Below are 26,800 nucleotides of genomic sequence, written 5' to 3'. Positions count from 1 at the left end.
TCCAGTTTGTTTCCAGATTCTGGAAAGCCTTTTGTTCCAATCTGGGAATTCAGTTATCCTTCTCCTCCGCGTTTCATCCCCAGACCAATGGGCAGACTGAGAGAACAAACCAGACCATGGAGTCTTATTTAAGATGTTTTATATCTGCTGATCAAGATGATTGGGTCTCATTTTTGCCCTTGGCCGAATTTGCGCTGAACAATAGAGCTAGTTCTGCCACTCTGATGTCACCCTTTTTCTGTAATTTTGGGTTTCATCCTCGATTCTCTTCAGGGCAAGTGGAATCTTCGTCCTGCCCAGGTGTGGACACTGTGGTTGTGAGAATGCAGCAGATATGGGTCCAAGTGGTGGATAAGTTGTCACTCTCTCAGGAAAAGGCCCAGCGTTTTTCCATCCGGCGTAGGACCATTGGTCCCCGGTTTAAAGTGTGTGATATGGTTTGGCTGTCGTCTAAGAATATTCCTATGAAGGTTGCATCTCCAAAATTTAAGCCAAGATTTATTGGACCTTATATGATTTTGGAGATTCTTAATCCTGTTTCTTTTCGATTGGCTCTTCCAGTTACGTTCAAAATCCATAACGTATTTCACAAGTCACTGTTGAAGAGGTTTGTTGAGCCAGTAGTTCCTGTGGCGGCACCTCCTGATCCTGTATTGGTTAAAGGCAATGTGGAATATGAGGTAGAGAAAATATTCGATTCTCGTCTGGTTAGACGGAGACTCCAGTATTTTGTCAAATGGAAGGGTTATGGCCAGGAGGATAATTCTTGGGTCTCTGCCTCTGATATTCATGCCAATAAATTGGTTCGTGCTTTTCACCGGGGCCATCCTGATCGGCCTGGTGGCATGGATGAGGTTTCGGTGACCCCTCCTCAAGGGGGGGGTACTGTCATGAACTCATTTTGTGCTCCACCAGTTGAGAGTTCCCCTTCCGTTCTCCCTCTGGTGGTGACAGGAGGTAGTGCAGTTGGTTTAAGTGGTAGTGATCTGACACCTAATGAGGAAGATAACGATTGGATCTCTGGAGTATCAGACTGGATATAAGACAGCCGACGCCCTATCCGGGTGCTGGTGATTCAGTCTGCTTCTCAGGTCCTGGACTTCAGCAGCTCTCTTCCAGTCTTCTCAAGTTAAGTTTGTTTTTTGCTAATGTTCACACTTGCGCTTGTTGGTCAATTCAGTTTTTTGTGTAATCAGCCTGCCCCTGCTGAGGCTATGCTGAAATTCCACTCCTATTAATCAGCATTGGCCAATCTGCTTTTTGTCCCTTATTAGATTGGCTTCTTTTTTGCTCTGTCTCAGAATATTTCAGAGTGCTGATATAGGTTTAGAAGTTTAGTGACTTCAGGGTTAATTTTGCTATCAGAAGTGTTGGACAATATTTTTGTAGGTTTTTTTTAGCAGATTGCAGACAGTGTCTTTCCTTTCTTGTCCTTTTTAGTTAGCCGGGCCCCATTGTTTGCTCAGCCTATTTTCCTGCAGTTGTTTGTATTTTCATCTTATTTCACCGTCAATACATGTGGGGGGCTGTCTTTCCTTTGGGGTCTGCTCTGGGGCAGTTAGTTTTCCTCTTTTCCTGCTTTAGGCTTATGTAGTTCTCCAGTTGTGACAAGGTGTCTAGGACCAATGTAGGAACGCTCCACGACTGCTGCTAGTTGGGCGGGTAAGATCAGGGATCTGCATAGTTACCAACTTCTCTGGTTTTCTGAGACTTAGCTTGTTTTTTTTTTTCCTCCTTGGTTTCCCATTCATAACAGCAGACCTTTATAGTTGGTGGAGTAATGCAGAACCTTCTAGTTGGTGGAGTAATGCAGACCCTTCTAGTTGGTGGACTAATGCAGACCCTTCTAGTTGGTGGAGTAATGCAGAATCTTCTAGCTGGTGGAGTAATGCAGAATCTTCTAGTTGTCATGATCTGACAGTTTTAAATTGCACTGGGTGAACTTTTTTTACTTTGGAAAGTTCCAAGGTGTCTTGACTGTCCCCGGTGGTGGTTAGTGGTATCGCACTTTAGGTTTTGTGCACGTAATTATGTATCAGGTGTGACACCCTATAAAGGTGTGCTAGGGGTGTGCAATCACTGCCTGTGATATTGTGAGTTTGTTTTCACTTTGAGTTTGAGAGCCTGGAGGAAGGATGGAGCTGGTGAGGAGTCCTGCGCAGCTTAGCCAGGGGGGACGTGTTTCAGCTATGGTGTCTGGACGAAGGGCTGGCATGGCGTGGTGGAGTCGCAGTGATGGTGTCAGCGGGAAGTGTCTGCATAGTCTGGTGGAGTGGCTACTATGGAGAGTGGCACTCACCATGTGGGACTTGGCTGCTGAGCTGGGCTCAAGCATGCTTGCCTTCGTGGCAGAAGCTGAACTCATCCTTGGGACTCTGTTATTAAGCTGCAGCAACTGGTGGTGGACTCTGCTCCTAGGCAGCACTATGGTGCAGGATCCTGTTATGGTGATGGATCCGGGTGGAGGAGAAGACGCACGCAGGTGGAGCGCTCTGTTGCAGGAGCATAAGCACAGAGCATAAAGCTAAGTGGTGTCCCCCTGTATTGTCTCTTTCCCTCATGTGTGTTATTAGTGCAGTGGTGGGATTAGTTTCCGCACCGACCTATTCCCTAGTGAGGGTTTAGGGTCAGGGCGAGCTAGGGCGTTGAGGTACGCGTGCGGCGCCCGGTGCGAAACCGGCATAGGGAACGTTAGGAGTGCAGGGACGCTGGCTCAGGGGAGCTCAGGAGGTCTCCAATTCCCTTTTCCCTATCGCAGGGCCCACCACTGTTAATGTTTCCCAGGTCCCCCTTATTATTTAAATTCGCCGTACTGGAGGCGGGGTTTCCAGAATTATTGTATAACGTGTAATACCTAAATTCGCCAGGTGGAGGCGGCGTATCCACCTGCACGTTTTATTATTTAAATGCGCCCCACTGGAGGCGGTGTTTCCAGGGTCACGTGTGTTATGGGTTCACCTTGCGGTAACCGCTGCGTCCAGAGACACGTGACCATGACATTATCACAGGCCATACAGTTTTTTTTTCTGGTGAGCTTTGGCCATGTGGAGACCACTGAGTTATTGCTGCCGGGCCTCACTGAGGTGAGTGGGGAGCGGCAAGGTGTTTAGAGCCGCTGCAGCAGCAGTTATCACGGTCTGGGGCCTCTGCTCAGGTAACCAGGAAATCAAAATGGCGGCTTTGGCAAATTGCGGGTCTGGCAAAAGCCCCTGGAGTCGCTGCTGGGGAGCGGGACTTGCTCATGCACGTGGGCGTACCCAGGGAGGTGGGAGGAATGGTGCCCCACGGAGCTGCTTGGTGTTCCCCGAGGTGAAGGGGTGCGTTCCAGTGATGAGCAGACTGGTGTAGAGTCCGCGGGGCTTATGCCAAATCTTCAATACCACCGAAGAAGCCACCCCTCCTAGTCGTGTGGAGGCGACCAGCGAGTGTATTTTTCCTCCATATTCCTGCGGCTGTGATCTTGCTAAAAGCCCCTAGAGTCGCTGCTGGGGAGCGGGACTTGCTCATGCACGCGGGCATACCCAGGCAGGTGGGAGGAATGGTGCCCCACGGAGCTGCTTGGTATTCCCCGAGGAGAAGGGGTACGTCCCGGTGATGAGCAGACTGGTGTTGAGTCCGCGGGGTTTACGCCAAATCTTCAAATACCACCGAAGAAGCCGCCCCTCCTGGTCGTGTGGAGGCGACCAGTGAGTGTATATTTCCTCCATATCTGGTCCCTCTCCTCCTGGTGTGAGCAGCAGGTGTGCTGCGGGGGAGTAGGGACAAATCTCAACCCTCGCCATTAACCAACCCTGGGAGGTGCAGACCTCATGGTGAAGAGGGTTGGAGGGTGGTGACCCCTTGGTGATTTGCGGGGGTGTGAGTGTGGTGATGCAGGGGGACGCCTCTGCTGTGTAGTTCAGAGTGAGTTGACCAATTATGACAAACGAATGTATGCAATAAACGTTCAGGTCCGGACCTGTGTGTGAACGAGCGTGTATGTGTGCCACCAAAAAACATCTTGTGGAAGTGTGTTGTGGAGCCTGATCAGCTCATAACAAACAAACATACACATACATAAACTCGTTCCCCAGGTCGGCGCTGTGGAGAGGAGTGGTGCCTCCAAAACGAACTTTATTGCCAATACCAGCGGTGTGTTTGTCATAAACCTGGAGTGTCAGGTAATGGTGGGATGAACTCAGGGTCTGGGCGTCCCCGCTGTAGGTGTTTCCCTAATGAGGGGTGGTCTTGAGGGTCCAGAGGCCCCTCATTAAGGAGGGGGTACTGTCATGATCTGACAGTTTTAAATTGCACTGGGTGAACTTTTTTTACTTTGGAAAGTTCCAAGGTGTCTTGACTGTCCCCGGTGGTGGTTAGTGGTATCGCACTTTAGGTTTTGTGCACGTAATTATGTATCAGGTGTGACACCCTATAAAGGTGTGCTAGGGGTGTGCAATCACTGCCTGTGATATTGTGAGTTTGTTTTCACTTTGAGTTTGAGAGCCTGGAGGAAGGATGGAGCTGGTGAGGAGTCCTGCGCAGCTTAGCCAGGGGGGACGTGTTTCAGCTATGGTGTCTGGACGAAGGGCTGGCATGGCGTGGTGGAGTCGCAGTGATGGTGTCAGCGGGAAGTGTCTACATGGTCTGGTGGAGTGGCTACTATGGAGAGTGGCACTCACCATGTGGGACTTGGCTGCTGAGCTGGGCTCAAGCATGCTTGCCTTCGTGGCAGAAGCTGAACTCATCCTTGGGACTCTGTTATTAAGCTGCAGCAACTGGTGGTGGACTCTGCTCCTAGGCAGCACTATGGTGCAGGATCCTGTTATGGTGATGGATCCGGGTGGAGGAGAAGACGCACGCAGGTGGAGGGCTCTGTTGCAGGAGCATAAGCACAGAGCATAAAGCTAAGTGGTGTCCCCCTGTATTGTCTCTTTCCCTCATGTGTGTTATTAGTGCAGTGGTGGGATTAGTTTCCGCACCGACCTATTCCCTAGTGAGGGTTTAGGGTCAGGGCGAGCTAGGGCGTTGAGGTACGCGTGCGGCGCCTGGTGCGAAACCGGCATAGGGAACGTTAGGAGTGCAGGGACGCTGGCTCAGGGGAGCTCAGGAGGTCTCCAATTCCCTTTTCCCTATCGCAGGGCCCACCACTGTTAATGTTTCCCAGGTCCCCCTTATTATTTAAATTCGCCGTACTGGAGGCGGGGTTTCCAGAATTATTGTATAACGTGTAATACCTAAATTCGCCAGGTGGAGGCGGCGTATCCACCTGCATGTTTTATTATTTAAATGCGCCCCACTGGAGGCGGTGTTTCCAGGGTCACGTGTGTTATGGGTTCGCCTTGCGGTAACCGCTGCGTCCAGAGACACGTGACCATGACATTATCACAGGCCATACAGTTTTTTTTTCTGGTGAGCTTTGGCCATGTGGAGACCGCTGAGTTATTGCTGCCGGGCCTCACTGAGGTGAGTGGGGAGCGGCAAGGTGTTTAGAGCCGCTGCAGCAGCAGTTATCACGGTCTGGGGCCTCTGCTCAGGTAACCAGGAAATCAAAATGGCGGCTTTGGCAAATTGCGGGTCTGGCAAAAGCCCCTGGAGTCGCTGCTGGGGAGTGGGACTTGCTCATGCACGTGGGCGTACCCAGGCAGGTGGGAGGAATGGTGCCCCACGGAGCTGCTTGGTGTTCCCCGAGGTGAAGGGGTGCGTTCCAGTGATGAGCAGACTGGTGTAGAGTCCGCGGGGCTTATGCCAAATCTTCAATACCACCGAAGAAGCCACCCCTCCTGGTCGTGTGGAGGCAGCCAGCGAGTGTATTTTTCCTCCATATTCCTGCAGCTGTGATCTTGCTAAAAGCCCCTAGAGTCGCTGCTGGGGAGCGGGACTTGCTCATGCACGCGGGCGTACCCAGGCAGGTGGGAGGAATGGTGCCCCACGGAGCTGCTTGGTATTCCCCGAGGAGAAGGGGTACGTCCCGGTGATGAGCAGACTGGTGTTGAGTCCGCGGGGTTTACGCCAAATCTTCAAATACCACCGAAGAAGCCGCCCCTCCTGGTCGTGTGGAGGCGACCAGTGAGTGTATATTTCCTCCATATCTGGTCCCTCTCCTCCTGGTGTGAGCAGCAGGTGTGCTGCGGGGGAGTAGGGACAAATCTCAACCCTCGCCATTAACCAACCCTGGGAGGTGCAGACCTCATGGTGAAGAGGGTTGGAGGGTGGTGACCCCTTGGTGATTTGCGGGGGTGTGAGTGTGGTGATGCAGGGGGACGCCTCTGCTGTGTAGTTCAGAGTGAGTTGACCAATTATGACAAACGAATGTATGCAATAAACGTTCAGGTCCGGACCTGTGTGTGAACGAGCGTGTATGTGTGCCACCAAAAAACATCTTGTGGAAGTGTGTTGTGGAGCCTGATCAGCTCATAACAAACAAACATACACATACATAAACTCGTTCCCCAGGTCGGCGCTGTGGAGAGGAGTGGTGCCTCCAAAACGAACTTTATTGCCAATACCAGCGGTGTGTTTGTCATAAACCTGGAGTGTCAGGTAATGGTGGGATGAACTCAGGGTCTGGGCGTCCCCGCTGTAGGTGTTTCCCTAATGAGGGGTGGTCTTGAGGGTCCAGAGGCCCCTCATTAAGGAGGGGGTACTGTCATGATCTGACAGTTTTAAATTGCACTGGGTGAACTTTTTTTACTTTGGAAAGTTCCAAGGTGTCTTGACTGTCCCCGGTGGTGGTTAGTGGTATCGCACTTTAGGTTTTGTGCACGTAATTATGTATCAGGTGTGACACCCTATAAAGGTGTGCTAGGGGTGTGCAATCACTGCCTGTGATATTGTGAGTTTGTTTTCACTTTGAGTTTGAGAGCCTGGAGGAAGGATGGAGCTGGTGAGGAGTCCTGCGCAGCTTAGCCAGGGGGGACGTGTTTCAGCTATGGTGTCTGGACGAAGGGCTGGCATGGCGTGGTGGAGTCGCAGTGATGGTGTCAGCGGGAAGTGTCTACATGGTCTGGTGGAGTGGCTACTATGGAGAGTGGCACTCACCATGTGGGACTTGGCTGCTGAGCTGGGCTCAAGCATGCTTGCCTTCGTGGCAGAAGCTGAACTCATCCTTGGGACTCTGTTATTAAGCTGCAGCAACTGGTGGTGGACTCTGCTCCTAGGCAGCACTATGGTGCAGGATCCTGTTATGGTGATGGATCCGGGTGGAGGAGAAGACGCACGCAGGTGGAGGGCTCTGTTGCAGGAGCATAAGCACAGAGCATAAAGCTAAGTGGTGTCCCCCTGTATTGTCTCTTTCCCTCATGTGTGTTATTAGTGCAGTGGTGGGATTAGTTTCCGCACCGACCTATTCCCTAGTGAGGGTTTAGGGTCAGGGCGAGCTAGGGCGTTGAGGTACGCGTGCGGCGCCCGGTGCGAAACCGGCATAGGGAACGTTAGGAGTGCAGGGACGCTGGCTCAGGGGAGCTCAGGAGGTCTCCAATTCCCTTTTCCCTATCGCAGGGCCCACCACTGTTAATGTTTCCCAGGTCCCCCTTATTATTTAAATTCGCCGTACTGGAGGCGGGGTTTCCAGAATTATTGTATAACGTGTAATACCTAAATTCGCCAGGTGGAGGCGGCGTATCCACCTGCACGTTTTATTATTTAAATGCGCCCCACTGGAGGCGGTGTTTCCAGGGTCACGTGTGTTATGGGTTCGCCTTGCGGTAACCGCTGCGTCCAGAGACACGTGACCATGACATTATCACAGGCCATACAGTTTTTTTTTCTGGTGAGCTTTGGCCATGTGGAGACCACTGAGTTATTGCTGCCGGGCCTCACTGAGGTGAGTGGGGAGCGGCAAGGTGTTTAGAGCCGCTGCAGCAGCAGTTATCACGGTCTGGGGCCTCTGCTCAGGTAACCAGGAAATCAAAATGGCGGCTTTGGCAAATTGCGGGTCTGGCAAAAGCCCCTGGAGTCGCTGCTGGGGAGCGGGACTTGCTCATGCACGTGGGCGTACCCAGGCAGGTGGGAGGAATGGTGCCCCACGGAGCTGCTTGGTGTTCCCCGAGGTGAAGGGGTGCGTTCCAGTGATGAGCAGACTGGTGTAGAGTCCGCGGGGCTTATGCCAAATCTTCAATACCACCGAAGAAGCCACCCCTCCTGGTCGTGTGGAGGCGGCCAGCGAGTGTATTTTTCCTCCATATTCCTGCAGCTGTGATCTTGCTAAAAGCCCCTAGAGTCGCTGCTGGGGAGCGGGACTGGCTCATGCACGCGGGCGTACCCAGGCAGGTGGGAGGAATGGTGCCCCACGGAGCTGCTTGGTATTCCCCGAGGAGAAGGGGTACGTCCCGGTGATGAGCAGACTGGTGTTGAGTCCGCGGGGTTTACGCCAAATCTTCAAATACCACCGAAGAAGCCGCCCCTCCTGGTCGTGTAGAGGCGACCAGTGAGTGTATATTTCCTCCATATCAGGTCCCTCTCCTCCTGGTGTGAGCAGCAGGTGTGCTGCGGGGGAGTAGGGACAAATCTCAACCCTCGCCATTAACCAACCCTGGGAGGTGCAGACCTCATGGTGAAGAGGGTTGGAGGGTGGTGACCCCTTGGTGATTTGCGGGGGTGTGAGTGTGGTGATGCAGGGGGACGCCTCTGCTGTCTAGTTCAGAGTGAGTTGACCAATTATGACAAACGAATGTATGCAATAAACGTTCAGGTCTGGACCTGTGTGTGAACGAGCGTGTATGTGTGCCACCAAAAAACATCTTGTGGAAGTGTGTTGTGGAGCCTGATCAGCTCATAACAAACAAACATACACATACATAAACTCGTTCCCCAGGTCGGCGCTGTGGAGAGGAGTGGTGCCTCCAAAATGAACTTTATTGCCAATACCAGCGGTGTGTTTGTCATAAACCTGGAGTGTCAGGTAATGGTGGGGTGAACTCAGGGTCTGGGCGTCCCCGCTGTAGGTGTTTCCCTAATGAGGGGTGGTCTTGAGGGTCCAGAGGCCCCTCATTAAGGAGGGGGTACTGTCATGATCTGACAGTTTTAAATTGCACTGGGTGAACTTTTTTTACTTTGGAAAGTTCCAAGGTGTCTTGACTGTCCCCAGTGGTGGTTAGTGGTATCGCACTTTAGGTTTTGTGCACGTAATTATGTATCAGGTGTGACACCCTATAAAGGTGTGCTAAGGGTGTGCAATCACTGCCTGTGATATTGTGAGTTTGTTTTCACTTTGAGTTTGAGAGCCTGGAGGAAGGATGGAGCTGGTGAGGAGTCCTGCGCAGCTTAGCCAGGGGGGACGTGTTTCAGCTATGGTGTCTGGACGAAGGGCTGGCATGGCGTGGTGGAGTCGCAGTGATGGTGTCAGCGGGAAGTGTCTACATGGTCTGGTGGAGAGGCTACTATGGAGAGTGGCACTCACCATGTGGGACTTGGCTGCTGAGCTGGGCTCAAGCATGCTTGCCTTCGTGGCAGAAGCTGAACTCATCCTTGGGACTCTGTTATTAAGCTGCAGCAACTGGTGGTGGACTCTGCTCCTAGGCAGCACTATGGTGCAGGATCCTGTTATGGTGATGGATCCGGGTGGAGGAGAAGACGCACGCAGGTGGAGGGCTCTGTTGCAGGAGCATAAGCACAGAGCATAAAGCTAAGTGGTGTCCCCCTGTATTGTCTCTTTCCCTCATGTGTGTTATTAGTGCAGTGGTGGGATTAGTTTCCGCACCGACCTATTCCCTAGTGAGGGTTTAGGGTCAGGGCGAGCTAGGGCGTTGAGGTACGCGTGCGGCGCCCGGTGCGAAACCGGCATAGGGAACGTTAGGAGTGCAGGGACGCTGGCTCAGGGGAGCTCAGGAGGTCTCCAATTCCCTTTTCCCTATCGCAGGGCCCACCACTGTTAATGTTTCCCAGGTCCCCCTTATTATTTAAATTCGCCGTACTGGAGGCGGGGTTTCCAGAAATATTGTATAACGTGTAATACCTAAATTCGCCAGGTGGAGGCGGCGTATCCACCTGCACGTTTTATTATTTAAATGCGCCCCACTGGAGGCGGTGTTTCCAGGGTCACGTGTGTTATGGGTTCGCCTTGCGGTAACCGCTGCGTCCAGAGACACGTGACCATGACATTATCACAGGCCATACAGTTTTTTTTTTCTGGTGAGCTTTGGCCATGTGGAGACCACTGAGTTATTGCTGCCGGGCCTCACTGAGGTGAGTGGGGAGCGGCAAGGTGTTTAGAGCCGCTGCAGCAGCAGTTATCACGGTCTGGGGCCTCTGCTCAGGTAACCAGGAAATCAAAATGGCGGCTTTGGCAAATTGCGGGTCTGGCAAAAGCCCCTGGAGTCGCTGCTGGGGAGCAGGACTTGCTCATGCACGTGGGCGTACCCAGGCAGGTGGGAGGAATGGTGCCCCACGGAGCTGCTTGGTGTTCCCCGAGGTGAAGGGGTGCGTTCCAGTGATGAGCAGACTGGTGTAGAGTCCGCGGGGCTTATGCCAAATCTTCAATACCACCGAAGAAGCCACCCCTCCTAGTCGTGTGGAGGCGACCAGCGAGTGTATTTTTCCTCCATATTCCTGCGGCTGTGATCTTGCTAAAAGCCCCTAGAGTCGCTGCTGGGGAGCGGGACTTGCTCATGCACGCGGGCGTACCCAGGCAGGTGGGAGGAATGGTGCCCCACGGAGCTGCTTGGTATTCCCCGAGGAGAAGGGGTACGTCCCGGTGATGAGCAGACTGGTGTTGAGTCCGCGGGGTTTACGCCAAATCTTCAAATACCACCGAAGAAGCCGCCCCTCCTGGTCGTGTGGAGGCGACCAGTGAGTGTATATTTCCTCCATATCTGGTCCCTCTCCTCCTGGTGTGAGCAGCAGGTGTGCTGCGGGGGGAGTAGGGACAAATCTCAACCCTCGCCATTAACCAACCCTGGGAGGTGCAGACCTCATGGTGAAGAGGGTTGGAGGGTGGTGACCCCTTGGTGATTTGCGGGGGTGTGAGTGTGGTGATGCAGGGGGACGCCTCTGCTGTCTAGTTCAGAGTGAGTTGACCAATTATGACAAACGAATGTATGCAATAAACGTTCAGGTCCGGACCTGTGTGTGAACGAGCGTGTATGTGTGCCACCAAAAAACATCTTGTGGAAGTGTGTTGTGGAGCCTGATCAGCTCATAACAAACAAACATACACATACATAAACTCGTTCCCCAGGTCGGCGCTGTGGAGAGGAGTGGTGCCTCCAAAACGAACTTTATTGCCAATACCAGCGGTGTGTTTGTCATAAACCTGGAGTGTCAGGTAATGGTGGGGTGAACTCAGGGTCTGGGCGTCCCCGCTGTAGGTGTTTCCCTAATGAGGGGTGGTCTTGAGGGTCCAGAGGCCCCTCATTAAGGAGGGGGTACTGTCATGATCTGACAGTTTTAAATTGCACTGGGTGAACTTTTTTTACTTTGGAAAGTTCCAAGGTGTCTTGACTGTCCCCGGTGGTGGTTAGTGGTATCGCACTTTAGGTTTTGTGCACGTAATTATGTATCAGGTGTGACACCCTATAAAAGGTGTGCTAGGGGTGTGCAATCACTGCCTGTGATATTGTGAGTTTGTTTTCACTTTGAGTTTGAGAGCCTGGAGGAAGGATGGAGCTGGTGAGGAGTCCTGCGCAGCTTAGCCAGGGGGGACGTGTTTCAGCTATGGTGTCTGGACGAAGGGCTGGCATGGCGTGGTGGAGTCGCAGTGATGGTGTCAGCAGGAAGTGTCTACATGGTCTGTTGGAGTGGCTACTATGGAGAGTGGCACTCACCATGTGGGACTTGGCTGCTGAGCTGGGCTCAAGCATGCTTGCCTTCGTGGCAGAAGCTGAACTCATCCTTGGGACTCTGTTATTAAGCTGCAGCAACTGGTGGTGGACTCTGCTCCTAGGCAGCACTATGGTGCAGGATCCTGTTATGGTGATGGATCCGGGTGGAGGAGAAGACGCACGCAGGTGGAGGGCTCTGTTGCAGGAGCATAAGCACAGAGCATAAAGCTAAGTGGTGTCCCCCTGTATTGTCTCTTTCCCTCATGTGTGTTATTAGTGCAGTGGTGGGATTAGTTTCCGCACCGACCTATTCCCTAGTGAGGGTTTAGGGTCAGGGCGAGCTAGGGCGTTGAGGTACGCGTGCGGCGCCTGGTGCGAAACCGGCATAGGGAACGTTAGGAGTGCAGGGACGCTGGCTCAGGGGAGCTCAGGAGGTCTCCAATTCCCTTTTCCCTATCGCAGGGCCCACCACTGTTAATGTTTCCCAGGTCCCCCTTATTATTTAAATTCGCCGTACTGGAGGCGGGGTTTCCAGAATTATTGTATAACATGTAATACCTAAATTCGCCAGGTGGAGGCGGCGTATCCACCTGCACGTTTTATTATTTAAATGCGCCCCACTGGAGGCGGTGTTTCCAGGGTCACGTGTGTTAGGGGTTCGCCTTGCGGTAACCGCTGCGTCCAGAGACACGTGACCATGACACTAGTTGGTGGATTAAGGCAGAACCATCTAGTTGGTGGATTAACGCAGAACCATCTAGTTGTTGGATTAAAGCAGAACCTTCTAGTTGGTGGATTAAAGCAGAACCTTCTAGTTGGTGGATTAAAGCAGAACCTTCTAGCTGGTGGAGTAATGCATAACCTTCTAGTTGGTGGAGTAATGCAGAGCCTTCTAGTTGGTGGAGTATTGCAGAACCTTCTAGTTGGTGGAGTAATGCAGAACCTTCTAGTTGGTGGAGTAATGCAGAACCTTCTAGTTGGTGGAGTAATGCATAACCTTGTAGTTGGTGGAGTAATGCAGAACCTTCTAGTTGGTGGAGTAATGCAGAACCTTCTAGTTGGTGGAGTAATACAGAACCTTCTAGTTGATGGAGTAATGCAGAACCTTCTAGTTGGTGGAGTAATGCAGAACCTTCTAGTTGGTGGAGTAATGCAGAAACTTCTAATTGGTGGAATAATGCAGATCCTTCCAGTTGGTCGAATAATGCAGAACCTTCTAGTTTGTGGAGTAATGCAGAACTTTCTAGTTGGTGGAGTAATGCAGACCCTTCTAGTTGGTGGAGTAATGCAGAACCTTCTAGTTGGTGGAGTAATGCAGACCCTTCTAGTTGGTGGATTAAAGCAGAACCTTCTAGTTGGTGGAGTAATACAAAACCTTCTAGTTGGTGGATTAAAGCAGAACCTTCTAGTTGGTGGAGTAATGAAGAACCTTCTAGTTGGTGGAGTAATGCAGAATCTTCTAGTTGGTGGATTAAGGCAGAACCATCTAGTTGGTGGATTAAAGCAGAACCTTCTAGTTGGTGGATTAAAGCAGAACCTTCTAGTTGGTGGAGTAATACAAAACCTTCTAGTTGGTGGATTAAAGCAGAACCTTCTAGTTGGTGGAGTAATGAAGAACCTTCTAGTTGGTGGAGTAATGCAGAACCTTCTAGTTGGTGGAGTAATGCAGAACCTTCTAGTTGGTGGAGTAATGCAGAACCTTCAAGTTGGTGGAGTAATGCAGAACCTTCAAGTTGGTGGAGTAATGCAGAACCTTCTAGTTGGTGGAGTAATGCAGAACCTTCTAGTTGGTGGAATAATGCAGATCCTTCCAGTTGGTCGAATAATGCAGAACCTTCTAGTTGGTGGAGTAATGCAGAACCTTCTAGTTGGTGGAGTAATGCAGAACCTTCTAGTTGGTGGAGTAATGCAGACCCTTCTAGTTGGTGGAGTAATGCAGACCCTTCTAGTTGGTGGAGTAATGCAGAATCTTCTAGCTGGTGGAGTAGTGCAGAATATACTAGTTGGTGGATTAAGGCAGAACCTGTCACAATGTGCCGTTCTGAGGTAAGGGAGTAGGACCTGCCACTGTTCCTGGAGCTGGGGTCCTTGCTATCCCTGTCTCAGGGGTACTCTTGAAGTTAAAGAGGCCTGGGTCTCCGACTTTACTATGCTCCTGAATACACACTGAACTAAATCCTCCCCCACCAAAGGAGGCATGGGACTGATGAGAAACAGGTAGCACAAATTAGACAGGCAGGGGAAACAGACTGGGATGAAAAGAAACTGAAATCATACAAAAATGCTCAAGCAACAACAAAGTGGAAAACAAGGGAACAGTAGGAGCGACCAACCAAATGGGAGAGGAAATATACACACTGCAAAAACCACGCAGACAACTCCTAGAGAAAACACCAACTGTCTCAAATAAGGACAACTCCTTCACCCCCAAACTGGGTAGTTGTAAGCCATCACCAGCAGGGAACAGAGGGCACAGTAAGGGACAAATAGTAGCCTCTGCAGAGTGATAGGATAGGCCAAATACCAGATGGAAAGGAGTGACAAAAAGCAAAGGGAAATCAGCACCTGGACAGCGACAGGATCTCCAGTTGCTCAGCGAATAGAGACGCCTGCAGACAAACACAAGCCTGTCAGATTGAATCCTGAGGCATGACAGAAACTTTTAGTTAGTGGATTCATCTAAAACCATCTTGGTGGATTAATGCAGAACCTTCTAGTTGGTGGATTAATGTAGAACCTTCTGGTTGGTGGAGTAATGCAGAACCTCGTAGTTGGTGGATTAGCACAGAACCTTCCAGTTGGTGGATGAAAGCAAAACCTTCTAGTTGGTGGATGAAAGCAAAACCTTCTAGTTGGTGAATTACAGCACAACCTTCTAGCTGGTGGATTAATACAGAACCTTCTAGTTGGTGGATTAATACAGAACCTTATAGTTGGTGGATTAATACAGAACCTTCTAGTTGGTGGATTAATACAGAACCTTATAGTTGGTGGATTAGCACAGAACCTTCTAGTTGGTGGATTAATACAGAACCTTATAGTTGGTGGATTAATACAGAACCTTATAGTTGGTGGATTAGTGAACATGGACAACGAGGATGTTGCATGCCTGAGAAATGAGGAAAGTAAAGGCCGGAAAGAAAGAAGGCCTGGACGATCAGAGAGCTCCATAGCTTTTTTTTAAACCCATTTCTAAGCCCTCTACAATTCGGCAGAATTGTGGCCGGTATCGCACAAAAGGTATTTGCCAAAAATTCGGATTCAGGAGGATCTATCTTTTTAGTGTGAGACAAATTAAGTTTGCCATGAAGAAGCTCACTCATCTGTAAAAAATATGTCCAAAAATAATCTGCAGAGATTGTTCTATTTAGTAGAGTTTTTGCTCCATTTCTTTAACTTTACACATGACTCGAGTGTGGTAGATAAATATACTCTCCTTCCAACCACTCGCTGCTCCTCCATCCCAGTGGCCATGTCTTCCACATTCTTTTCTCCTCCTCTTCCGAGTTTGTTTGCGTATGACGGCTGCAGCTAATCTTTGACCTCGGCGATTGCCTGCAGCTGCCAAGTGAATAGGAAAAAGAGACCAGAGGGACACATGGCCGGTGAGCGGAGGAGAAGTGGAGGACATGGAAGGCAAGTTTATGACTTTTCTTATATTTTTTACCCCATTAGCACCAAATTTTGTGTTAGAAAATGGGGCAGAAAAACCCTTAAATTAGATGAAAAGCACATTATCGAAGATGGACAGGTGTCGTCACAAATCACCACGTGAATAACGTTTGCGCCGGCTGAAATAACATCACAATATCTGTGACTATCGAGTTTTGGTGCTACTTGCACGGCTTCTGATTGGAATTTCTCTTTATCCACATTTTCCATATGAAAGTATTTAGTCCGGTCAGATTCGCCATGTGCATTATTGACAGCGCAATCCGCTTCACCACAGTATTGTGCCACCATAAGGCATTAACGACTTTGGCTTTCGTATCTGAAGTCGCACTGTGCAATAATTATCCATTAGATTTGGAACTCCACAAGTGATTGATCCTGTATCCAGATGGAGTCCCCATTATCACATCCTCCCCATCCCAGGGGCTTCCACATCTCTGCGTCCTTTCCTGCTCCGAGCTCCGCAGCCATACATGGACTTCCTTTCCTGTCTGCTACGTAGTCTCAGCCGCGCCTGCCGGTGCTCGTACCCATAACGAGCCTTTTATGTGCAGAGCAAGCATCAAGCTGTGAATTCCCCCTGTCATCTGTCAACCCGTCCTCCCTCACACCGAGGTGTCAGCGCATCATCAGATGTCTCAGCTGATCCGCAACACCTCGTACCGGCTGAAAATAAACGTAAGAAGCTGCGTTCAGCAAATCTCTTGTCCTCTTCTGACATACGCAGTTCTTTGAGAATATTCCTATTAACCCTATTAAATACTGTTATTATCTGTTCCTGGGAAAGTAGGATGATCACTAATGTCACTGCCACAGAAAAATGGGTCACTCAGGATCTTGAATACATATCAGCATAGTCAGGGGCAGAGGAAGGGTCGCCAGGGTCCAAGTCTCATTTCTTTATGCATTACAAAGCCCACCCTCATGGACGGACACACTCATGACAAACTCATTACATCGGTACTGTTTTTTTCACGTACGTGTTTAGTACGGACTTGTGAAGGAGATCTATGGGAGGTCAATGTAGTAAGGGATAATGCTATATATAATAAGAGTGTACAATTTGCAACAAGGGACACCATTATACAATATAAAAGAGGCACTATGTAATGATGGACGGTGCTAAACATTTTAAGAGCAGACTCTATGTAATAAACGACAGCGCTATCTATAGAAAGAGAGGACACAATGTAATAAGGGCTGGCACTATACATAGCAGTAGAGGATATTGTAATAAAGGATGGCGCTATACATAACAAAATAGGACATTGTAGTAAAGGACAGCAATATGTATAAGTCGAGCGGACACAATGTAATAAGGGATGGTGCTATATATAACAAATGAGAACACTATGTAATTAGGGCTAGTGGTATACAGAATAAGAGACTACACTGTAATAAAGAACAGTGCTATGTATAATAAGAAAGAACACAATGTAATAAGTGATTACACTATACATAATAAGAAAGAACACTACATAACACAGGACAGTGCTATGAAAATAAGATGACACTATATAATAAAGGATGACACTATATAGAATAAGAGAGGACACTGTAATAAAGAACAGTGCTATGTATAATAAGAAACAACACAATGTAATAAGTGATTACACTATAAATAATAAGAAAGTACACTACATAACACAGGACAGTGCTATGTAAAATAAGATGACACTATATAATAAAGGATGACACTACATAGAATAAGAGAGGACACTGTATTAAGGGACATGTATAATAAGAGAGGGCGCAAGGTAATAAGAGATGTCATTATATACAATAAGAGAGGACACTACATAATAAACGACAGTGATATGTATAATAAAAGAGGACACTACATAATAAAGGACAGTGCTATGTATAATAAGAGAGGACACTATGTAATAAGGGATGATGCTATAAAGAATAAGAAATGACACTGCAATAAGGAAAATAAGAAAATAAGAAAATAAGAGAGGATACAATGTAATAAGGGATGGTGCTATACATAATGAGAGGAAACTGTAATAAGGGACAGTGCTTTGTATAAATATCATTTATTGTAGTCCCATTTATTCCATGGTGCTCTATATGTTAAAAGGGGTGTACATAATAAAAACAAGTACAATAATCATGAACAATGCAATTCACCAACTGATACAGGAGGAGAGAGGACTCATAATCTACAAGGGATGGGTGAGGATATAATAGGTAATGGTAGAGCTGGTCGTGCAGCGGTATAGTGATAGGACACAATGAAATAATGGATGTCACTATGCATAATAAGAGCAAACACTACATAATAAAGAACAATGCTATGTATAATAAGAAAGGACTCTAATAAGAAACAGTGCTATGTATAATAACAGGTGATACTATGTAATAAGGGACAGTGGTAGACATAATAAGTAGAGAAACCTTGTTCAGTAGCAACCTTTAGTATGTTGTGCCCTCCAGATGGGGTATCTGTGAACTACCTCCTACCTACTGGAATCCCGATGGCCTCTTCTAACTTATAGGCTCGGCATGATATCACTGAAGAGTTTGCTGTGCAGGTCTGCTGCTCCTCACTTTTTGACCTTATTACGCACCACCACCGAGTCAAGGGGTTCAGTGATTCTACCCTTACAGACTATTCTGCGTAAAGAGAATTGGAAAGGTTTTGCCTAATCAGGGTCATAGGTTCCTCTATTCGTATACTATTGGGTCCCATGCTGGGTCCTGGTTCTCATTGAAATGTTTGAGTAGCCAATGTCTGGACATCAGCATTGAGGACATTGGGCCCTAAGTTCACTATGGTGTTGATGTTTATATCTGCTTGGACCAGAATATTAAAGGGTGACGTTATGACCCCACCCATATCAATATTTTGCTACCGCAAAATACCCATAACCCTTGAACAGGACCCACAACCTAACAAGAAGGGTGCATCCAAATGAAACTATGCCCTAGAACCACCCTATAGGTCTTCCAGACTACTGACTTTGACCCAATGTCTACTTTGACAGATAGACAGATCAGTAGATAGTCGGTAGATATGGCTTAAGATGTTTTTATATCGTTACATATATGGTGACGCCTGTGGATGAAGCTACGATCAGTTCTGTAATCAGTCACACTCCAAAGTGCAAAAAATAACTTTTTGGAAAGATAATTTGCAATTGTAATGAAATCATCTCTCCGCGATGATGGATTCCCGCCCGGCCTCTCGCTGCACTCCTTACAATGGGAACAGATGTGAAGCAGGTTTCCTCGTCTCTCTCATCTGAAGGAACGAAGCCTCGATGTAGGGTAATCCCCCTCTCCACCTTCCCACAGATAATATGCATGAGACGCTTAATTGACATCCCACTCAGAAAAATTGGAAGGTGTACACTGTAATTTGTGCTCTGTTCACACAATCCCCCTCACATAGCATGTGGAGCTTGGAAGTACAGCATGGTGGGACCAGAAGCCGAGCCTGTGAGAAGGCATGAGTCACCGGGAAAATTAGTCAGTGAGTAGGTGTTGAAGAACAGTGACTAAATAAGGCCAGAACTGCAGCTAGCCAGAGGAGAGTTCAAAGCTGAAAAGAAAGAGGGAAAAAAAAGCCTAAATGTAGAAAATTGCCGAGATTCAAAGAACGCAGAGAACTCTTTAAAAGAACAAAGGCGGAGAACTAAAAAAGAAACAATGTCGGAAATTTCTACAAGACAAAGCCATTCATAGACCTCCCATTCAATGTGCAATGGATCCGTAGCCATCTGGGGGGTGTAGGAGTAATAAATAGGACTGAGGGTGCTGTTAAATATGTGCTGGTGGTCTACGGTATCCAACATTTTAAAGGGGTTGCCTAGGATTATAAAACATGGCTTCTCTCCTCCAGAAACAGCACCACCTCTGATAAGAGACTGTATTTGGTATTCCAGCTCAGCCTTAATTGAAGCAAATTAAGCATAGCTGCAATGCCGCAAACAATCGGTGGTCAGAGGTGGCGCTGTTTGTGAAATGAAGTCATGTTTTATTAATTCTGGGCAACATCTTCATGAATCATTATTAGGTGCTTGTTGCCTATTAGAACACAAGAGAAGAACTTGTTTGAACCCCCATTGCCATTCGTGATGGCCATTTTCAATCATTGGGTTCATCCAATAAATCTACAATATTTATTTGGTAGGACTAATACATTTGAAATGGATCTGGTCTGAAGATCTCAGGGAGCCGACATTTAAAAGAATTCAGACTAAGGTTGGATTTGACCTTGACCAAAAGTAACAGCTAGAATATTCATTGATGATATTGAGGATTATGCTGGTCACAGACTATGGCCAGATCTACCTACAACCACCATGTTGTGCTATTTGGTCAACCCAATGGTGAGTTTGAGGTTCAACTTTCTAAAAATTCATCATTTCTCAGCTCTGAACTGAAATTTTTTTTAATGTTTATGCGTTCCATCTTTTGAAGTCCCATCTTGATCCACAAATTCCATAAATAAATGGGTCATCTGGTGTATAAAAAGAAATTCTACTACAATTCATCTCATGTATTGACAGGTCAGAGGATAAATTGAAGTAAGTACTCAACCGTTACCCAAAACAGAAGAACATTGACACCATTTTATTACTTTTATCACTAGATTTCTATTACTCGGAATTTCCAATGCATCATTCATTTGGTTTAATACACATCTCCATTGTCCTATATCTCACACGACGAGTGATGGATTTAGTCAAGTAGAGTCGTAGGATTTCATCTGGTTTCAAAAAGTCGCATTCCTTTTTTAAGAAATTATTTTGGTCCAAGGGTCATTCATCCCAAATGATAATTCAATAGCATGTACATATACAGTTATGGAGAAGCTTCTTTCAAATGACCACCCAAAACCTGCATTTAATGCTCTTCTCAGGGAGACGTCTACTTAGAAAATTAATGTCATGGATGGTGGGGTCTTCTCCAAGAGGTGGCCCTTTGAAGAAGTTTCACTGTATTTCCGATACTCAATCCTGAACCCAAGTACACAAACGTTCAAATGTAAAAAACAATCTCAGTGTTTCTTCTATTGCCTCACTAGACTTATTCTATCGAGGAATAAATTCCACCTTCGAGCAAGTCCTTGGATTCCGGGCAGTCACTGATTTCGTCATATTTGGGCTGTAGATCTCTTCCCCCGTTGTGTGTTTGTTATAAGTCCCCCAACATATGACATATTATACAACGGCCTTGACTGTTTGTCAACCCACTTCAATAAAAATTCCAAATTTCCTAAGTAATGTGACTCAACGAGTCTGCGCCACCACCCCGCTCCACAAACAAGATTGTATCTATGTGAGTGCATATGTGTGTATTCTACACGTAGGTAGCGTAAGGTGGGAGGACGTGGTCGCGCACTCATCTGGTAAAATAACGAGATGAGACCTTTTTTGTCAATTTCAGACAGGGAAGACGTGTAATGTTCCGTGGGAGATGTGTCTCCTGGTTATTATAGCTCAATTACGTGTTTTCGCAGAAAGAGAGAGAAAGGGAATTACACATTCTTCCAAAGCTGGAGTGTTCACAGTCTTCAACGTGTTAGCTGAATCATAAGGAGAGGGGGGCATTGAATTGGCATCCCAATGTTCCGGTTGTCAGGGAGACAGAAGCTCCAACCAATGAGCGGCGTAAACGTAGACTGGGGTTTGCTGATAACTCACATGTCGGGCTCGGCAAGATACAGTATAAATACCGAGCCTGGAAAACTATCCTCACAAACTCAGATGTGAGCAGATAGGAAGTAGTTTTCTCTCTTCTCTTGCATTCGCACCCACTTCCAAGGATCGTTACCGGCTCAATAGTTAGCTTTCTCCGAAGCTTCACTTTTAACTCAAAGACTTTCTTTTCTCCACTTTTGAGAAGACTCTTCTCTGCATTGAAGCCTTGGACAAGTCTTCTTCTAATCATCACGATTCCTCTTATGCTACAAAACTACTGAGAGGACTGGACACTTTTCTTGGGTGATATCCATCTACCATCTTTCCTATCTTTGCTAAACTTTAAACAAAAAATTGCATTGCTTTACTGAACTGAAAATTTCACCTTGTTACTTTCTTTTCTGAAGGAATTGTACAATGTTTTTTGGGGTTTTATGAAACTGCTCTTAACCCAAAAAGCATAGAGAGAAGGGTTGCATGTCAAGTCATTTCTTGCTGTGAATCTCATTAACGATAACTTTTGTTCACTCAGCAAAAACAATTCAAAATTTGAATATTTTTGAAAATTTGCTACATTGTAAGAATTTCATATTCTGACCATGGCAGCAAGCATGGCTCTTAGTAGCATCGTAGCACCCGCTCTCTCTGTGCCTGAACAAACTGTGGCTCTACAGATAGGTACTTGTAGTCCAGCAGAAATGTTAGACAGGGTCAGAAAGACGCAGGTGTATATTCTTTCTGGAGTTTCCAGACAGGTTGAGAATGAGCTGAAAGGGTTTAAGAGGTCAGTCCAGAGGTTACATTCTAATATGAATGATCAGTCCCCAGTTGTTGGGATTCAGAGGTGGAAACGATCTATCAAGGCTTGTTTGTTGAGGTGTCAAGATACTTTAGTCAACTTGGAAAGGTGGGTGAAGAGGGAGATGAACTCTTGGAGAGGAGTGTTCTCTCGTTTTGAAAAAATGGTTAGTAAGGCCGATCAGAACTTGTGTAGGACATGTAAGATGGAAGAGAAGCATAGGAGGTCTTTCTATGGGGAGAAAAGCGATAAAGAAAAAGAGGCAGAGGCCAATCAAGAGATTGTTGATCCTTATGCTCCCAGTCCACCATCATCTCCACCCCCACCCCCACCTCCACTGCCAGCCCAATCTTGCCACCCACACCATTGGGTTGTCATTTCTGTTGATATTTTGGCTCCTCCTGAGTTTGATGCCAAAATGTCAGAAGATCCACGTGAGTTTTTAGTGAACTTAGAAAAGTTTTTTAAGCGTAGTGGGTGGAACGAGAAAGTTTGGCTTTCTCAAGTAGACAATCACTTGACCGGGGCAGCAAAGAAGTGGTGGGAATATAGGCAGGAGACAGTAGAAAGTTGGCATGACTTCAAAGTCGCTTTCTTGCAGTACTGTGAAAGGATAGTCGTTAGGGAAGCCATCAAGAGAGACTTAGATCTTCCTCAGAGACGTTGGGAACCCCTTGAGCAATTTGTGTGGAAGAAAAGAGCTTTGTATCATAGACTTTATGCTGATGCCAATGAGGAGGAGATGATCCGTTACATTATTAGCACTCTGCACCCAGAGATCAAGAGGTTCCTCAAATCCCCTCTCCCTAAGACGATGGAGCAGCTGGTGCAGATGGGGAAGGAAATCCAATTTGATTTTGAACAGTCAGAGAAACTAACCCTTAAGGCGGCTTACTCAGATGAGCAAATCAGCACCAAGCTAAACGTCATTGTCACCAAGGATCCTTACGATAGCAATAGCAATAGCATAATCACTGAGAAAGCGGGTTACATCGAAGCATGTTAAGCAGGAGGCTTTGCAAACTTTGGGGTAAAATTAATGCTCTGAGTCTTGAATGAAAAATATTTGTAGACTTTGAAAGAAAGGGTCAATTTTAGGCTCAGAAGTCGAAGGAAAGTTGTGAGTTTTGAGCAAGAAAGTTGGTATAAGGTGAATTCAACAATGAGACTTTCTCATCATAGACCTAGGAGATGTGTGTCAAAAAGATGTATTACATTCAGAAAAAAAAATCTGCTCTATACAAGTTTTATAACACGAGGAATAAGGTTAGAGGTCAATGAATTAACTTCTATTTTAGAAACTGAGGCATAGATACAATACATCAATTCTAGGTTTTCTCATGTGAACAGGACATATTGCCCTGCATGTAGCCAGAGAGTAAGCAGCAATTGCTTTCTACGATCACATAGAGCAAAGGAAACTATGGAAAAGTTAGTGAATTGTCGCCAGAATCTGGTGACACAACTTTTTGATGCAAATAATAATTAAAAAAAATAAAAAATATAATATTGATGATTTTTTGCACAAGTGTTCTGCCTTCTCCCTTTAAATTTCAGGGAATGGCATAGGTAAGAAAGTTCACAATTTGTTCAGTTTTAAGAGCATTTTTTTTATATATCAAATGTATAAATAAGAAAGAAAAAAATCCTATTTTTTTTTGTATTACTATCCTGTATGTACCAAAATGTCAATTGTGATCTATATTGTACATAAGATAAATGCGACCTTTTGTGTATAGTGTCATAAGATGTCATAGGAAATATCACTGAATGGGACTTTTTACCATATTTTATTAGCAAGCAATAATATGCTTCAAAAATTCTAAAACATGTCATGAAAGGCAATGTAAAATTTATTTTTATAACAATTTTGAGAATTTGTAAAAAAAATTTTTGTGAGGGGGGGTTGGGGTGGGTTCATATTGTATAATGATACTTTTGGTGTCTTTTTATACATGTAGACTATTCCATGAAAACATATAGTAGCAATTTGTATCAGACAACAATAATGTGTTGCATCAAAGTCGAACCAAATTTTTGGAACCTTGGAAATAATCATTGGACATTACTAGCGATTTCTACTTGATGGACATTGACATATATGTTACATTTTCATGACTTGGAAGCGGAAAGTTTCAGTGGACAAAAAAAAAAACTAATGGACCCTTGGTCAACCATTTCTACACCTACAAAGTACAAATTCCCACAAATCAACGTTCTTAGCTATGCCAACTACACAAGTGCGGTGAGGAACATAGAACTCTCTCAGTCAACTTCTCTCAGGAATATCTGCAAAATTCAGGACTTCTTCAAACTTTCTTCAAACTTTTTGAACTTTGGTGTTGGACTAAATCTTAGCAGAATCCAGAAGTTTAGTAGTCACCGACCCAAAAGATTCTCATCTGGCCTATGTGCAATGACTTGGGAGACCAAGAAAGACATCCCTGAAGGGCATTGCTCTTGCTGACGTCCATGAGGTTGGTCATGAAGAACATCCATCCGATGACTTGGAGACCCTCTGACAACAATGTAAGTATACGATTCAAACTATTTAATGTTAATGTCCGCAAAATATAATGGATTGAAAGTCTTAGCCATAAAATATTAATTTTAAGCCCAACTTTCAGATCGCTAGTACCTTAAGTGGTGGCTTAAATCCAAATGTCTTATGATCCTTAGACCTAAACTATTCACCCCGTATTAGACCTAGTAGATCATTAGATTTATAGTCTAATGTAGAATTTTAAAAAAAATGTATGCACAGCAGACCTAAACTCAACTCTCTTTATCCTTTATTTTCAGATGCCAGCACCAAATCAAGTTGTTGACCTTTGGGAAAATGCGAATAAGGCAAGACCACACTCTACGTCTTTCTCCTGTCCTTTGGTGGTGGGGTGGGAACTGATACCTACCACCTGGCTCAGGCCTGATCAACTCTGGAACAGATTTTCCAACAGTTCTCTACATGGACTCCTGGAACCCACTATGAACATTACGTCAAGAAAATCTAGAATTTCTAAAAACAAAAGAATCAGCAAAAATAGTCAAATACTACGAGCAACAATTTCCGACAAATGGCAACTTTGTCCGTCTGAAGTTCCTGCGAGCAAAGATCTTCATTACCGTCTCCGGACATCAAAACCTCAATGCCAATAAGGCCCCACAAAAGCCTGATAACTTGGTAGGACATGTTTCTGATCTATTTCATCTCGCCCATGGTATGACAGATGACCGATACCTCTCTGACATTGATTCAAGTTCTACAAGTGAAAAGTTTCGAGTGTACTGGACATGACAGATAAAAGTGACCTTAATTTGGAAGCCTTATCAAAGTTACAACACAGAAATACATAAAAAATGAAGAAAGTGTCAGGTTTTGTACCAATGGTCTATAATACGTGTATGAAAGCACATTGCATTTATCCAAAGAGGTCTTGTAAAATTCATTTTGTAAAACCAATTGTGTCAATGTACAGATGACTATTGAATAATAAAATGTGAAAATATTAACTATTTTTGTGCTTTTTACTCCACAATATGTACCAGGTCTGATTAATAACTAGTAATCTCAAGCTGCTTTTCTGTCTCTCTGTCATGCTTTACACTGCAGCTCTATTAGATTAGGACATAGTTTATTTTGGCTATTGAAGCTTAATAGTCTCATCAAAACCACTGCAGTCCCCAATGCTTTACACTGCAGCTATATTCTATTAAGTCACCGCTATTTTTAGGTACACGAGCTGCCATCTCTATATATAAAAGTGAATGTATGTATGTGTGTATCACCAAGCAATCATGAAGCATCTTTCATTTTACCAGAGCTGTTTAAAAGAAGCTGAGCTGTGATTGGTTGCTAGGAGCAACAATTTTCCTTGCAACCAATCACTAAGCATCTCTCATTTCACCAGAGCTGGTTAAAAGTAGCTGAGCTGTGATTGGTTGCTATGAGCAAGTTTTCCCACTTGACAACACCTCAGTAGACACTGACATGGTGGGAGAAATCTAGCATCTTCGGAAACATAAGCTCCAGCCATTGTCTGCCCCCCTGAAATGACATGACAGAAATGAATAATTGTCCCCCTCACACATCCTCCACCCCGTAGGCACATCTTCCCTCTTAAAGTGGTCATTGGTGTAGAAGTCAGACCAAATCCATCCAGGGCTTTGGTTTTGACCCCAGGCCTCTCTTAAAGGGATCCCTGGTATGGAAGTTAGGACAGTTCCACTCAGCTCTGTGGTTCTGACCCCAGGGTCTCTTAAAGGGATCATTGGTATGGAAGTTAGGGCAAATCCACTCTGCGCATTGGTACTGACCCCAGGCCTTTCTTAAAGGGATCTCCTGTATGGAAGTCAGGGCAAATCCCACAATGCTCTGATTCTGACCCCAGGGTTCTATTAAAGGGGTCATTGGTAGGCAAGTCAGGGCAAATCCACTCAGTGCTCTGATTCTGATCCCAGTCTCTCTTAAAGGGATCCCCGGTATGGAAGTGAGGGCAAATCCACTCAGCGCTTTGGTACTGACCCCAGGCCTCTCTTAAAGGGATCTCCGGTATGGAAGTTAGGACCGGTCCACTCAGCGCTCTGGTTCTGACCCCAGGGTTCTATTAAAGGGATCATTGGTATGCAACTCAGGGCAAATCTATCCAACGTTTTGGTTCTCACCCCAGGCTCTCTTAAAGGGATCCCCAGTATGGAAGTGAGGGCAAATCCACTCAGCGCTCTGATTCTGACCCCAGGCTGATGGGATGTGGTGGGATATTATAGTGAATGTGGCTATGCGGAGTGGACGGGGCTCTACACTCAGCTTTATATATATATAGATATAATCATTATAATTTGTTATAACTAACCGTAGTTAGTCACTATGCCCGGGCAGCGACGGGCTCTTCAGCTAGTGAAAAATAAAACCAAGTACAGTAGTATATGAAGCCCATAGATTTTAG

General features: G+C 46.3%; 1 protein-coding gene and 1 long non-coding RNA gene across 2 annotated transcripts in view; one reads left to right on the top strand and one right to left on the bottom strand.

Annotated features, from left to right (window-relative positions):
* LOC141058829 (uncharacterized) overlaps nt 1-26,800 on the bottom strand; it is a 349,619-nt gene that overhangs the window by 218,237 nt on the left and 104,582 nt on the right. The gene's annotated exons all lie outside the window — the stretch shown is intronic.
* On the top strand, nt 21,107-25,367 carry ARC (activity regulated cytoskeleton associated protein). The gene is made up of 2 exons (XM_073555052.1): nt 21,107-24,386; nt 24,660-25,367. Exon 1 carries the CDS (start codon nt 21,658-21,660, stop codon nt 22,861-22,863), a length of 1,206 nt encoding a protein of 401 aa, XP_073411153.1. The 5' UTR covers nt 21,107-21,657; the 3' UTR covers nt 22,864-24,386; nt 24,660-25,367.

This window comes from Dendrobates tinctorius, unplaced genomic scaffold (genome assembly GCF_039654945.1).
Source record: "Dendrobates tinctorius isolate UK_male_01 unplaced genomic scaffold, ASM3965494v1 ptg000215l, whole genome shotgun sequence".
Lineage (NCBI taxonomy): Eukaryota > Metazoa > Chordata > Amphibia > Anura > Dendrobatidae > Dendrobates > Dendrobates tinctorius.
The sequence above is the reverse complement of the archived record's forward strand: the minus strand, read 5'-3'. Positions and strand labels throughout refer to the sequence as shown.

Coding starts and splice junctions, on each gene's coding strand:
- ARC (XM_073555052.1), top strand. CDS start 21,658: ATGGCAGCAAGCATGGCTCTTAGTAGCATCGTAGCACCCGCTCTCTCT.